This window comes from Schistocerca nitens, chromosome 1 (genome assembly GCF_023898315.1).
Source record: "Schistocerca nitens isolate TAMUIC-IGC-003100 chromosome 1, iqSchNite1.1, whole genome shotgun sequence".
Lineage (NCBI taxonomy): Eukaryota > Metazoa > Arthropoda > Insecta > Orthoptera > Acrididae > Schistocerca > Schistocerca nitens.
In genome coordinates, this window is record NC_064614.1 from 852,671,679 (window position 1) to 852,686,747 (window position 15,069).

The window sequence follows — 15,069 nt, forward strand, 5'->3', positions numbered from 1 at the left end:
TGCAGTTAAATATTTTATTTCACGACCGGTTTTGACAGTAATTAGCTGTCTTCCTCAGATTCCGAGATCTCGTTCAGGAATATCAGGATGACAGCTAGTTATTGACGAAACTGCTCATGAAATAAACAATTTATCAGCAAGCGATCCTGCCTTCCAGTATTATATATTACAACATTAGATCGTCCCAACAACATGTGTAAATTATATTATAAGTAAAAGTGAAATGCATCTGGTCAAAAGTATTCTTTAAGTGCGGCTAGCTTAAGCAGTACCAACTAATTTATGATAGTTATTGCGCATGATAGCCGTGCAAAAAACCAAACTAAGGTCCTAAGAACCAAAGAGCCTGAAGAATGAGAACCGAATAAAAGCATCCACTAAGGATATCACAGATGTGTTGAAAAATGTTTGGGCTTAAAAATGAACAATTGTTTGCGTAATAGGTGGACCTGAATTCTCATAATTTAAACTGCATACTCGGGTGCTGTTAGAGTTTTAACACCAAACGCTGACGACTTCTGAAATATTTAACAAACTTACACTCGTCGGTAATAATGAGGAATCTTAGCACTGTACTTTGTAGTCGTACATAAATTACTATGTATCCTTATGAAACAGAGCCACTTTCCCTTATGACTAGCAGATAGTAATAATGAACCTGATCGCGATTCGATGACAGAAGTACGAACACGTGGATCCAAGTGCAGGGCGGCGATCAGCGCGGCTGAGTGGCTACTTGGGGGAACTACGGGCCCGGGGTAACAAACGATCACCAACAATGGCGGCGGGTGTGGTGGGGCAGACCGCGGAGTATATTAAGGCGGGCGCGGCGCTGGCCAAGCACAGGCGCCGCAATGCACACCGCCGTGGTCGCTCTGCTGCTGGTAGCAGCTGCTGCCTGCATCAATGCAGCCGCTCTGCAAGGTTAGTCAACTGCCGGCTGCACAAATTTTTGCATTCGCCTCGTATACCGTGATTTACAAAAGTTCCTTTCCTAATCGAGCATCGAAATCTCCAAGTGTTTCCATTTCGAGTTGTGTACGCTTCATTTCGGGCTTTGATATTGCTATAGAAATGGTTTGATCTTTCTTATGGACATATTTCGACATACAGACGGAATTACGTTTCGTCTTTCGGAGACCTATATACTTCCATGCATGAAGAGTGTTCTTATTCCAGCTTTTGATACGTTATGTGGGTGATCCGTCATAGTGCTTCCATGTGATTTCCTGAAGTACTGGCTACTACAACGACGAGAAATGGAGATGTTATAAATAAAATTTTGTGGTGTTGTCTTGACTGTGTAGCTCTCTCATGCAGTAAATATTGTTAATGTTGAGACAGACGCATCCTGATCTTTACTGCAGTTTGCCTCGGTGCATATATCCAGTTTCAATTTGTTGTACTCTGCCGTTAAAAGTGATAACAGTAATGGCTAGACTACTGGTGAGACTAGTCACGAATTAATAACGAATTGTCTGACATGAAGAATTTAGCAACTGTGGATATTTTTAGTATTACTTAACAAGAGCTTAAGATTTATTTGGATTTCTGTTACATGCTGTCAGTTCTGAGAAACAAGACTGTCTCCTTAGGTATTAATTCATCTATTAACAAAAATATGTCACTTTATTATGTTATTTCTGTAATTTCACTTAAAATACGATTCGCGACTGATTTCAGATTCTCTTTTTTGAACACTAGTAATTCGTTTTTGTGTTCACTCAATTCTCAGATTACATGTCGACACATCAGAAGTAATATAATTGAATTTTGGGTTGCAGTACATGAACCGTGGAAAAAAATCGGTATAATCGAAATTCTGTCAAAGCCTGAAGTATGTTAGAACGAGATATAATTAGGTGAGAAGCATGGTCAATTCACGCTGCTTATATTCATTTCAATATCTCAACTTTTCCGGCATTTCAGTAGCGAAATTCCAACTAGTAACAGGTACTACGGGTGTTCTGACCTGTTATTGGCAGAATAATATTTATTTTCAAAGTTCAAGAAGCATATCGATATTATTCCAATGAGAACTACATGTACAGAAACAATAAGACATCCAACAAAATTACTGTTTTACGTCCCGTCAATAACGAGTTCAATACAGACGAAAATACGTATGTAGTTTCACTCTTTAAAGCAAGTGTTTAATAAATTATGAAAAGTGAATTTTAGTTACTCCGTAGTCCCGAGAATTGCTGATTACTGGCATTAGACTCGCAGTTATCATAGGCGGACAGTAGAGCAAAGGCTGGGGGCCGAACTGCACAATAACCCTGACATCCTCTTGTTTCTTCTTCACTGAACTTGTAATCGCGCTTCTCTGTGTTCTATTTTTAGTTTCTATGTATCCTGACAGTCTTGATTCATGGATCGATAAGCGTCTGATGTGAGCACTTTGTCGTCTGAAGAAGTTGCAACCAGACGCGCAGAGTGGGCGTGGCGGCTCTCTGACAGCGAAAGTGTGTTGCAGCCGCTGAGTCGCTGAGGGAGCGGCGCGAAGCGGACTCGGACGCACACCACGGCCACCACGGCCACTGGCACGGCCACGGACACGGACACGGCCACGAACACGGACACGGACACTGGCACGGACACGACCACGGACACGGCCACGGACACGGAGACGGCGGTCACGGAGGAGGCCACGGCGGTCATGAGGGTGGACATGGAGGAGGAGGTCACGGAGGAGGAGGAGGAGGTCACGGAGGAGGAGGGCATGAGGGCAGTCATGGAGGAGGAGGTCAAGGAGGAGGAGGAGGAGGAGGAGGAGGAGGACATGGCAAACCAGGTGAGTGTCTGCACAGCCCTAGCACAGCAGCAGCGAAGTTCACATTTGACACCCAGCCCAGAGGTAGCTGGTTTGAGTTCTTTAGTGCTTTTACCCAAAGAAGATACACGATAGCTGAAATGGGCTCTGCTCAGTTGCTCCTTGCGTCTTGCACGACAAGTCGTTGCAGGTGTCTCTACAGTAACGTCTCAATGTAGACTCAGTACTAGCAGACTATGGAGGAGGAGGAGGTTAGTGTTCAACGTCCCGTCGACAACGAGGTCATTAGAGACGGAGCGCAAGCTCGGGTTAGGGAAGGATGGGGAAGGAAATCGGTCGTGCCCTTTCAAAGGAACCATCCTAGGAGACTATGATTTTCGGTCTGTACTCAGGGTAGCACTTTTCATTCTGCAGTTGGAAACTGGCAACAATGCTCTCGAGTGCTAGGAGTCTTCTCTCGCCAAATGTACAAGTAGAATTTGACTGGCCAGGTAGTGTCACAAACAGCCATCGTGTGGTGTGTGGCAGAGGATACCATGTACAATTGGTAGTGGTTTCCTTTCCTGTTACACTCACAAATGGAGCGAGAGGAAAACGAGTTTCTATACATGTGTTTTTGGATGGGGGTCCTTCTTTAGCAAAACACAATTTTGTTTTTTATCCCAAACATGTTTCACTGCAGTTGCAGCATCATCAGTGGGTTTTTATTTTATGGCTGTTAAACATGAAGAATATGCTTTACTGTTTGTACATGTGTAAATATTACTTTTTAAAATAGTTCTTAAAATTTTTTCAAGAACGCATAAAATTATGTATTGATACCTTTATACCACATGGTGTGGTTTTCCTGAGGTATTATGTACCTCACCATGTGGTAAAAAGGTATGAATACATAATTTTATGTGTTCTTGAAAAATTTGTAATTACGATTTTAAAAACTAATATTTACATGTGTGTAAACGGTAAAGAACATTCTTTATGTTTAACAGCCATAAAATAAAAGCCCACTCATGATGCTGCAACTGCATTGAAACATATTTGGGATAAAAAACAAAAATTTGTTTTGTTAAAGGCGGACCCCATCCAAAAACATATGTATTCTTAAAGCAAACACGGACAAAGGAGCTTCAACCTCATGATGAGTTTCTATACGACCACATCCGAGCCCTAATTTCTCTACTCTTGCCTTCGCGGTCCCTGAGCTACATATGTATTCACGGCAGTAGAATCGTTCTGCAGTCAGCAGCAAATACCCGCTCTCTACATTTTTTCAGTAATGTTTCGCCAGAAGAGCGTCATCGTCCTTCCAGGGATTCTCGTTAAAGTTCACGAAGCATCTCCGTAACTCTCGCGTGTTCGTTGAACCTACTGCTAGCTAATCTACCAGCACGCCTCTGAATGACAGTGATGTCTTCCTGTATTCCGTCCCTGTGGGGATCTCGAAAATTCGAAAAGTGGTACTCAGGAATGTGTCGCCTAAGTGCCCTATATGCAGTCTGCTTAACTGATGAGTTACACTCTCCTAAAATTCTATCAGTAAACGGGTGTGGATAGCTCGCCTTCCCTATAACCGTCCTTACGTGTCCGTTGCAATTCATATCGGTTTGCAACATTACGTCTAGATAATTAATCGACGTGACTGCATCAAGCAGCACACCACTAATAATGTATTTGAAAATTACAGGGTTGTTTTTGATACTCGTCTGCGCTAACTTACATTTTTATAAATTTTGCGCAAGCTGCCATTCGTCACTCCAAACTGAAATTCTGTCTAAGTCATCCCCTATCTTACTAGAGTCACTCAAGGACCATACCTTCCCGTATACTACAATGTCATCAGCAAACAGTCGGAGATGTAACTGAAGTTGAAGCTAGGTAAACTACCTCATCCAGGCATAGCATTTAAAAATGTATTGGAATATTAACATTGTTTACGAATTTACACAAACACATTTTGTTCAGTTATTATCACACCCCCTGGAGGCGCCGCACCGCCACGCTGTTCCCTGCTGTCTGTTGTGGAGTGACGCTTACAGCTACGTGCACACTCAGCAAGTCATTAACCTGTGCAGTGCAGTGGGTACATCGCATCAGTATTTGGCAATCACTTTCCTTTTCGACGCACATACAGAAGTACGGAAATATGACAGACTAAATACATGCTTTAATCTCTAATTTAATTATTATGATTCTTCCGAGAGGTTTACCATTGAAGCATTAGAACAGTAGAGTGGTCCACCACGTATGTTGGTATTTAAATTTATGCAACAGGGGAGAAAAACATTGGCTTTCTTCCAAAAGCTTCATCTTAAGTTTCTTTAGCATCTATCTTACATTTTAGTAAGGGCTATATCAAACGGTTGCGCTCCAAGAAAGGCATCTGTGAATGGGTAAATGTCTCCTGTCAGAAATTCATTATAATTGATTAACTCATTGGCAGTGGTTGAGCACTTTAGTGTTAACGTCTGTTTCGTTCCCACGGAAAATGTTACGAGATCTGACGTAATGCAAACGGAAAAGTTGCTCCAAATTTTTGTACTTGCCATATATATATATATATATATATATATATATATATATATATATATATATATATATATATATATATCCACCTACAAGGTAACATCCGTTTGCATTCGTTCCTTCAACAGCTTAACACATTACTTCGTGTCGTTTCCAGTGGGGCTACGCAGGAGTCCGCTGATTTTGCCTTCCAGAGGGCGGAAGGAGCAAGTCTGTAGTAAAGTGTTCACCCACTGCCAGTGAGTTGAGTCATGTTGAAGTGGGCTGGCACAATAACTGGTGGTAGCTCAAGGTCTGAGAATATCGCTCGCAGCTGCACAACGACTTATGTAATGTTAGTATTGCGAAAGGACAGGATTAGTTTTTATGTAGCTAGTGTACGTTGATAATCCACCCTGTGCCTGCGGAACATATTACTTTAATGTTTGCCGTTTCTAAGTAAACAACCACCAGCGCTCACGCTTATCAGAAGACTGTACAGGGTGTCCCAGGAGGATTGTCCAGTATTCAGGGATATGATAGGAACGATCACGGGCTCTAAAATGCATAACGTAAGAGCTAAGTGCACTTATTCTCCTTCGATATTGTGAAATCTCTTCTACTGCAGTTTATTTGCATTCCATATTTTTGGAGGAGTTAGCATGAACCTAAACAACAACAAAATTTCTAGTAAACATGGGCTCTAAAATGCATTCTCTAAGAAATGTGAGGGCTTTTCAGTAGAAGAGATGTATTTCACCGTACCGAAACTGAACAAGTACTCACAGCTCATAAGATATGCACTTTAGAGCCCACGTTACCAGACATTTTTCGTCTTTTGGACCATACTACCACTCCGTCGTCAGGCCACGAGTGGCCTACCGGGTCCATCCGACCGCCGTGTCATCATCGGTAGAGGATGCGGATAGGAGGGGCGTGGGGTCAGCACACCGCTCTCCCGGTCGTAAGGTGGTATTCTTGACCGAAGTCGCGACTATTCGGTCGAGTAGCTCCTCAATTGGCATCACGAGGCTGAGTGCACTCCGAAAAATGGCAACAGTGCATGGCGGCCTGGATGGTCACCCATCAAAGTGCCGACCACGCCCGACAGCGCTTAACGTCGGTGATCTCACGGGAACCGGTGTATCCACTGCGGCAAGGTCGTGGACTGCACTACCCCCCTGTCAAAATATGTAAAGCAAAGACATTGCAGTAGAAAAGATTTGCTTCGCAATATCGAAGATGAAGAGGTGCTCATAGCTCTTGAGGTATGTATTTTAGAGCTCATGTTTACTTGACTTTTGCATCGGATGACCGCTCGTGGGACACCCTGTTAGTCTTTGGAATAGTTCAGTTACTTACCTTGTGTGTAGGTATTTTGGTAAATGAGGAGATCATCGTGATCATCTCTCACAGTTTCTCCCGCTGGTCTCCTTGGAACAGAAGCCTCTCCACTTACTTCCGTCTTCCTCTCCACTTACTTCCGTCTTCCCTCCATATTTCTGTCGCTGCTGCGGCTCAGTATTTTTCGTTTTGTTACATTTTCAGCTTATCCGTTGACCATCTGCTTAATCACCTGTCCTCGTACATTTAGTATACCACATTCTTACCTTTGTGACGGATTTATTTGTTCCATATCATTCTCCTTTACTTATCTCTTGTGCATCTTCTATTTTCATGCATTATGCTTCACTAGTGCTTGAAACTTTCGGCTGTTTTCAGTGAAATGTTTACTATAGGTCTGTCCTCTTTTCTTGTCGGGACTAGCAGCTCACACTTCTTTGCATTATTAAGTCCAGGCCAAATTCTTGCACAGAATATTCCCAGACGTCTAACTGCTTTTGTTGTTCTGTGAAATACAATATGAAATTTGGTGCAGGAGGCGGTGGCAGTGGCAGTATCAGCGGCAGTGGATCCTCCAGCAGCTCCCAGAGTGGGGCCGTTGGCGGCGGCGGCGGCAGCGGCAGTGCCAGTGGTAGCCAGTCTTCCAGCAGTTCTCAGAGTGGCGCTGTAGGAGGAGGGAAAGGCAGCGGAAGCATCAGTGGTAGCCAGTCTTCCAGCAGTTCCCAGAGTGGTGCTGTAGGAGGAGGGAAAGGCAGCGGGAGCGCTAGTGGTAGCCAGTCTTCCAGCAGTTCCCAGAGCGGTGCTGTAGGAGGCGGGAAAGGCAGTGGAAGCATCAGTGGTAGCGAGTCATCCAGCAGCTCCCAGAGTGGTGCTGTAGGAGGAAGTGGCAGCGGAAGTGGTAGTCAGTCTTCCAGTAGCTCCCAGAGCGGCGCTGTAGGAGGAGGGAAGGGCAGCGGGAGCGTCAGTGGTAGCGAGTCATCCAGCAGTTCCCAGAGTGGCGCCTTCGGAGGTGGCTACGGTGGCATGAGTGGCAGCGGCAGCAAGTCTTCGAGCAGCTCCCAGAGTGGCGCCTTCGGAGGTGGCTACGGTGGCATGAGTGGCAGCGGCAGCAAGTCTTCCAGCAGTTCCCAGAGTGGCGCCTTCGGAGGTGGCTACGGTGGCATGAGTGGCAGCGGCAGCAAGTCTTCGAGCAGCTCCCAGAGTGGCGCCTTCGGAGGTGGCTACGGTGGCATGAGTGGCAGCGGCAGCAAGTCTTCGAGCAGCTCCCAGAGTGGTGCCTTTGGAGGAGGCTATGGCGGCCTTAGTGGCAGCAAGAGTTCGAGTCAGTCAGCGTCCGAGAGCGTCGGCTACGGCCACAGTGGCTCCGTGTCGGGCAGATAGAGCTCCAGCGCAAGCGAAGCCGTCGGCTACGGACGCTGATCCTGACCCACGCTTTGTTCCCGGTTACCACAGCACTTACGTTAACCCGGCTGATATCTTGGTGTAGTTAAAGCCCGTGCTTGCACTCAGATGTCTTACTTGTCCTCCATTAACACTTACTGATACGTCGATCGGTTACGTGGTGGTGAAGCTTGCAAAAGCTCTCTTTTCTATGTAATGTGTTTTGTGAACATTATTTTCTTGTATGTTATTCAAACATGTCCTTTCCAATCTCAGGTAAAGGTACGAGCATGTGGCTGACCTAGAACTGATTTGAAACTATTTTTTGATAATTATGATGTTAATATGCAATCTGCAAACCCGATTTTTGTTACTATTAAATTTTCGATATTCCACAGACAAATATATAAAGGAAGAATCGAATGTTGTTGAAAATAAAGTTATGTTTACGCAATTGCCATACTTGACCTTTAACTTTTTATTACTTATTTTTTTTAGACAAAGAACATTTCACTATTTCTACATCTGAAATTTTACGTCGCAAGTTGCTGTATGGTGAATGACGGATCATTTGTGTGTGTCAGTACTCGTATAGCCCCTCCCCTTCCTGCTCCACTGTTTAATTAAATTATGCAACGTATTTTTTTAAATTTTTGTCTAGAATCGTCTGTCGTCGTATTTGAAGTGGTGGACTATCAATGATGGACAATGTCGAATGAAATTTGCTGAGAATTTCTGTGAGTTCTCACAGAGAGAAACAAACGTCGATATGAATCTCAGTCGCTCGTTTGACTTCACCACAACCAAATGTATGTGGCTGTTCTTGCTTAACCTCTAGGATGCATGGTGCCACAAAACACACATGAATGCATATGCAGGGTCTCCAAGGCCCTGCCCTAATTTAAAATTTTCCTCTTTTCATATAATCATTCTTTGGAGTTAAATTTATTTCTGTCAAATTTATTGTCATATTGAAAGATTCCTAAGATACAGTAACAGGATCTGGTGGGCCTGATTAACATTTTATTAATTTAAAAAAAACTCTAAGAGTGAATTTTTTTTAGTTACGTCCATTTACATACAACATATACAAATAATTTTATTAATTAACTTATAAGTTGCAGTTTACATTTTATAACATTTATTACAACCAATTTCTTCAATTAAAACATACTCATTATTCACAATATTATGTATATAGGCAATACTTTGACAAAAAGTTATTATTCATTGTTCACATACAACTGCATTTTTCTTAGTTTTCAACATGTGACAAACAAGAAACACAAAGAACGCCACTATGTTCCCTACAAATGTTGGTTTTACACTTAATGCATGTCATAGCCCTTTTACTGTGTTTATTATATGGGCAATAATTGCATCTTCTTCTTTTTCCTGGAACAGATAGTTGGTTCGGCAATATGACATCTTTTTGAACACCACATCTTAGCATGGCATCAACGATTTTCTTTGGAAGATTAAGGATCTGAATACGAAGTTCCATTAGTGGTCTTACCATTTCCTCTGCTAAATCTCTTAGGAAAAAACGCCTTTTATCACTTCTTCCGCTATGGTATGTCAGATGTTGGGCGGAAAATAAAATTTCACTGTTTATTGCCGCGACGTCCATCATATTCATCCATAACGCAAATGGCCATCTTCTTGTTTGTGTCTTGCAAGTGTAATAACGAATTTTCTGGTCCATTTGATCTACTCCACCCTTCGTAGAGTTATAGAACTTTATTATACCTGGTTTCTTTTTTGCGTGAGTTTCATCAATGTTTTTGTCGTGATGCATTGTGCTAATGAGAACTACAGACTTTTTCTTTTTGGGAACATAACTCACCATTGTAATGTCACCTCTAAATGCAAACAAAGAGGAATGAATCGCTCTTGAGGCAGGTGGTTTCATCTCATTAGGAATTTCTGGTTTATTTTGTTTGATTGATCCCACCATTGTAATTTGCTTCTGAAGCATCTCTTCTGCCAGCTGCACACTAGTAAAGAAGTTATCAACAGTAATATTTTTTGATGATCCTTCAATGCTTTTAACAAGATCTTTCACCACATTCAATCCAAGTTTTTTCTGAATAGGTTCATGGGGCTCCCTTCCCGCGTAAACAATTCCGTCTAAAGCATATGCAGATGCAGCATCACATAACCAAAATATTTTTATGCCATAATTGGCTGGTTTAGAGGGCATATACTGGGTGAAGCTGCATCTACCACGTAATGGGACTAGCTGTTCTTCAACTGTGAGCGAATCATTGGGAATCATTCTATTTCTACACTTGTCAAGAAATAGTTCCCATACATAGCGAACAGCTGCAAGTTTGTCATCTGCAGATAGAGCTTCACGGGTAGGCCTGTCATCAAATCTTATCATTCTCCTTATATCCTCGAATCTATTTACTGACATGGTGGCCTTATATGTAGGATTTGCCTTTTCATCCAAGAATAATTCTCTAATAGGGACACCCAACTCTTCTCAACACCAGAAAGCAGTAAAAGACCAAGAAAACCCTCCATTTCAGCAAGCGAAACGTTTTTCCACGTTTTACCACGTAAAGCAGCCACTCTTCTGCTTTCAATATTTGTGCAGTTGATGATTTCCTCTAGTATTTCCTTGGAGATGAAATAGTCCTAGGCGTCCTTAGGTTTACAGGTTTTCAAACCACGGGCTGGGCCAGGTGTCTTCTTTACGATATTATGGCCAGGCGTACGAAAAGTTGCTGGGGGATCTATTTTCCAAATCGTTCCATTCCGACTAATGTATGTGTGGTCTTCTATACCTTTTTCTGCTGGTTCTTCATTTCCAGACTCTGATGAAGTAATATTATCGGAAGAACTGTCATCTGCCTCAATATTCACATCTGCAGGTTCATTGGCTGACTCTTCACTACTTGCATCTTCAAAAATATTTCCTTCCTCGCAAGAATCATGTTCTTCAAACCACTGAGCCACAACACTTTCAAAATTAGCTGCATTTGCCCGTACTGACTCTCTTGCTTTGCGTGTCGAGGCCATAGCGAAAGGCGCGTCTCTCAAACAGCACCTTGTGCAGCACTAAACGAGTCATACTCGTAACAATACGGGCCTTGCAGCAACAAACAAACTACAGTAACAATGAGGCTGACAAGAGCAGCACAGGATAACAATACTATCCAATAATAAAACATTTGATAGCAAAAAGATCAACAATACACCGACATCGCCAATATGTAAAAGTCTTGTGTATTATTTTTTAGTTATACTATTACTACTACAGCTACTGTTGCTGTTGGCACTCCTGTTGCTCGAAATACCACCACAGTTATTGTTGGATTAGTAACTGCTCCCAAACAAATGTTGAAGACAATATAGGCTAAAGAACATTTATATATGTGTGGGGGCTTCTGAAGCCCTCCTTATGCATTCACGGTGTATGGGTAAACGCATTAAATTATACAAAAACTTAAAAAGGTATTTCGTTCAGACTTGATAGGAGGAATGTTACAGTGTTAGTGAAAGAGTACTGGAAAGCAGTTTGAAATCAAACAAAAAATTACAGAATTTTTTTTAAAAATAAAGACATACAAGGACCTCGGAGGCCCTGTATATGCATCCTAAGGTTAAACAGCTACGTAGGTATTTAACATTTGTGAGTGATAGCAGTGATTTCTCAGTGACTGTATAATACCCGACCTTCCTGCCCATCTATGAACATTAACACTGATAATGTTGACGACAAGCTGCTAGTAGTTGATCAATACAGCAATCTTGCGAACTCTCAGTGTACGTAGGTACTGTTTGCGAACTGTCTCACGCAGTTACCGTCTTATCTGTCGCTGGCAGAGGGATGCAGACTTCACACTTTGAGAGTATGATCGGAATTTCGGAAACAATGAAATTGTTCAGAGAAAAGAGAAATACTGCTTTATGTCTCAAACAAGCTCAATGTGTGTCTGGTGATGAAAGCAGTACTGAGATGCTTGTTCAGTAGGAAACTGAATTATTATCTTGTATCGGCAACTGAATAACGGAACTTTGAACGTAGCTATCTTCAGTTTGATTTTTCTTTATTTTAGAAGAAGGATTACAAAGGCGTAAGGAAGAGACACTCTTAGGAATATTGCCTCTCAAATAGCGGTATAAATCACCATTGGCAGTCGTATATTCGGTTTGTGTGACTGTTCTTCACGAGATAATTCAATGCATTTCGAACAAAGAAGAAATTTACTCAATATGGTAGACAAGTCGTGCCCATTGGTCGAAGAAGTGGCGTTACATGTCGTAGCAGATGAAAGACGTGCATGCATTTAATGATTAACGTGGCAGGATGTAATGTCAGAAAGATCAAAAGAGTGGGACAAAATTTTTATTTAGTCCTTTTCTCAATTCTGGCCGCTAGCTAACATTCGGTAAAAGAGTCGTAAACGCAGATAAACGTATTCCGAGCTCATCTAGGCTTATTATCTATCAAACGCGTTGCAGAGAAAGACTGAAATCAATATTCACACAAAATTTTCGGAGTCGAAATTACGGACTTTATGACTGTGATGACAGCACCGAATTACGTCGTTCACAATTGGCACTTAGTTATGCGAACTTACAAATGTTTAATCAATGTAGTTCAGTGTGGTGTTCCACCATTAAAGACTGTAAAGTCAGAGTATTTCCAGAGCAATAGAACAGAATGTACAAGTAAGTACGAGAAGATTATGACAGTGAATTTTAATTTAAATATAAAATGCGCTAACAGGAATGAAATTCATAGAGGATGAGCCCGAACTTTATAAACATACAGATTTTGATTAAGATTGTTTGCTGGACCCTGCCCAGGTATCCACTGTTCATTACACGGTAAGTAGTTCGACATATTATGGCTACTATCTTTGCGCCAATTACACTGAGAATACCTGCACAGCAGTACAGACACATATGCGAGAAATACGTATGTACACATGTGCCTATAGCCACTCGTTGCCTACATTAGACTTCCCTCGCTTGTGATTACGACAGTAGCGAAAACGTAAGCGACACGTTGAACTTTAAAGAGTGTGAATTCCAAAGTGAGATAAACAAGTCCTCCAAGAAGGCTGCATGGAATACTGGAGAAGAGGCAGTTGTGTCTGCAACGTCGGAAGAGCACCCGCCCATACGACCATTTAACAGGCAGCTCTCTGCGGGTGATCCACGTGTTTACTCCGCGGGAGTTCAGTTACGCAAGGTGTCGCTCCCGTCTGGTGGCTGACAGTAGCCGATCACAAACGTCTGAAGGCCACAGACTGCAGGAAACACCACTCATCAGGTAAACCGCTTACGAAACGTAGGCTGCTGTCCAAGAAAGGGCCTCCAGCAATCGATTTTCTCTGTTTTCCTGTGGACGGGCATCGATGATATTGAAATGTTGTGTACTATGAATATTTGCTGTCCAATATGAAGAGTATAGCCAGTGTAGCGCAGCTTTTTCATAATAATAATAATAATAATAATAATAATAATGATCGTCTAGAATTTCCTGATATCCATGAAAGTACCGAAGCAGATCCACCATCTACAGCTGAAGAAATTAAAAAAGCAATAAATACCCTGAAAAACAACACACCCAGTGGAGAAGACTCAATCACTGCTGAACTTATTAAATGGTCCCAACCAAAAATTATAACTAACCTTCAGCTCATGTTTGAAGAAATATGGGAAACTGAAAAGATACCAGAAGACTGGAAAGTGGCTCTCATCCATCCCTTGCACAAGAAAGGTGATAAGCAAAATGTAAATAACTACAGAGGTATATCTTTGTTGCCAATGGGTTATAAAATATTTTCAACAATACTGCTAAACAAGGTAAAATCAACATTTGATAGCCAATTGGGAGAGTATCAGAGTGGATTTAGAAAGGGCAGATCTTGCTCAGAACAGATTTTCAACCTCAAGTCCATAATTCATCACAGACTTACAAACTACAAAGATATAGTTGTAACATTTATAGATTTTAAAAAGACATTTGACTCAGTTGATAGGGAAACACTAGATAAAGTGATCAGAAAATTTGGCATCGGATCTAAATTAGCAAACCTTATTCGTGAAACGCTCACAGACACCAAATCAAAAGTAAAGTTTCAGGGTGAAATATTGAAGGCATTCAACATACAAACAGGTGTAAGGCAAGGTGATGGCCTGTCTCCACTCCTCTTTAACTGCGTAGTAAATAGTAAGAGAATGGAAACAAGAACTAAAAGAAGAGAAGCTATCACCAATCAGACTGGGAACTGAAGACAAAGGTATTGAAATTCACTGTTTAGCATTTGCGTATGATTTTGCCATTCTTTCTGAAAACCTAACAAATGCTGGAATACAAATCAATACCCAACAAAGCAGGTTTAAGAATATCTGTAGAAAAACAAAATTTATGACAAATATAAAAAATGCTCCAGAATCTCTAGCAACAGATATTGGCCAGATAAAGAGGGTAAATAAATTTAAATATTTGGGAGAAATTATCCAAGAAAATGGCTTAGAAAAATTCGCTATAGAAGAAAGAGTACATAAAATGGAGAGAGCTTATGGAATAACTAGGAATGTCTACAACAAAAGGTGTCTGTCTAAAAATTTGAAGATACAGTACTACAACACAGTAGTAAAACCAGAATGTCTTTATGCAAGTGAATGTTTAGTAGTGAACTACAATTTACACAAAGGTGAAGTTCTAGAAAGGAGAATCATTCGAAAAATACTTGGACCAACAAAAATACAGAGGTACGGAAATTAAGAAGCAATGAAGAAGTTTATCGCAACATAGAAAACATAAATGAAACATACGAAAAAGGCGACTGTTATTTCCTGGACACTTATACAGAATGAACAGCAACAGGTTAACCAAACAGATTAGTAAATATCTTTGGGACAAGAAGTCAACAATAGCCTGCATTCAAGAAGTTAGGAAAGATTTGGAAAGAAACAACACAAGTGAAAAAGATGCAATAGAAAGAGAGATTTTCAAGAGGGAAGTGTTAAAAATGGAAGGATTCCAAGGCAGGAAGGAGAAGAAGACAGGGTCAAAATGGTCCGAGGAGAGAAAAAGGATA

The 15,069-nt window shown here is 41.5% G+C and overlaps 1 protein-coding gene across 1 annotated transcript; it reads left to right on the top strand.

Moving 5' to 3' along the window:
• The first annotated feature begins 778 nt into the window (after positions 1 to 778).
• On the top strand, positions 779 to 8,002 carry LOC126209395 (uncharacterized protein DDB_G0282077-like). The gene is made up of 2 exons (XM_049938894.1): positions 779 to 924; positions 7,240 to 8,002. The coding sequence occupies exons 1-2, from the start codon at positions 779 to 781 to the stop codon at positions 8,000 to 8,002; spliced, it is 909 nt and encodes a 302-aa protein (XP_049794851.1).
• Positions 8,003 to 15,069: the final 7,067 nt, after the last annotated feature.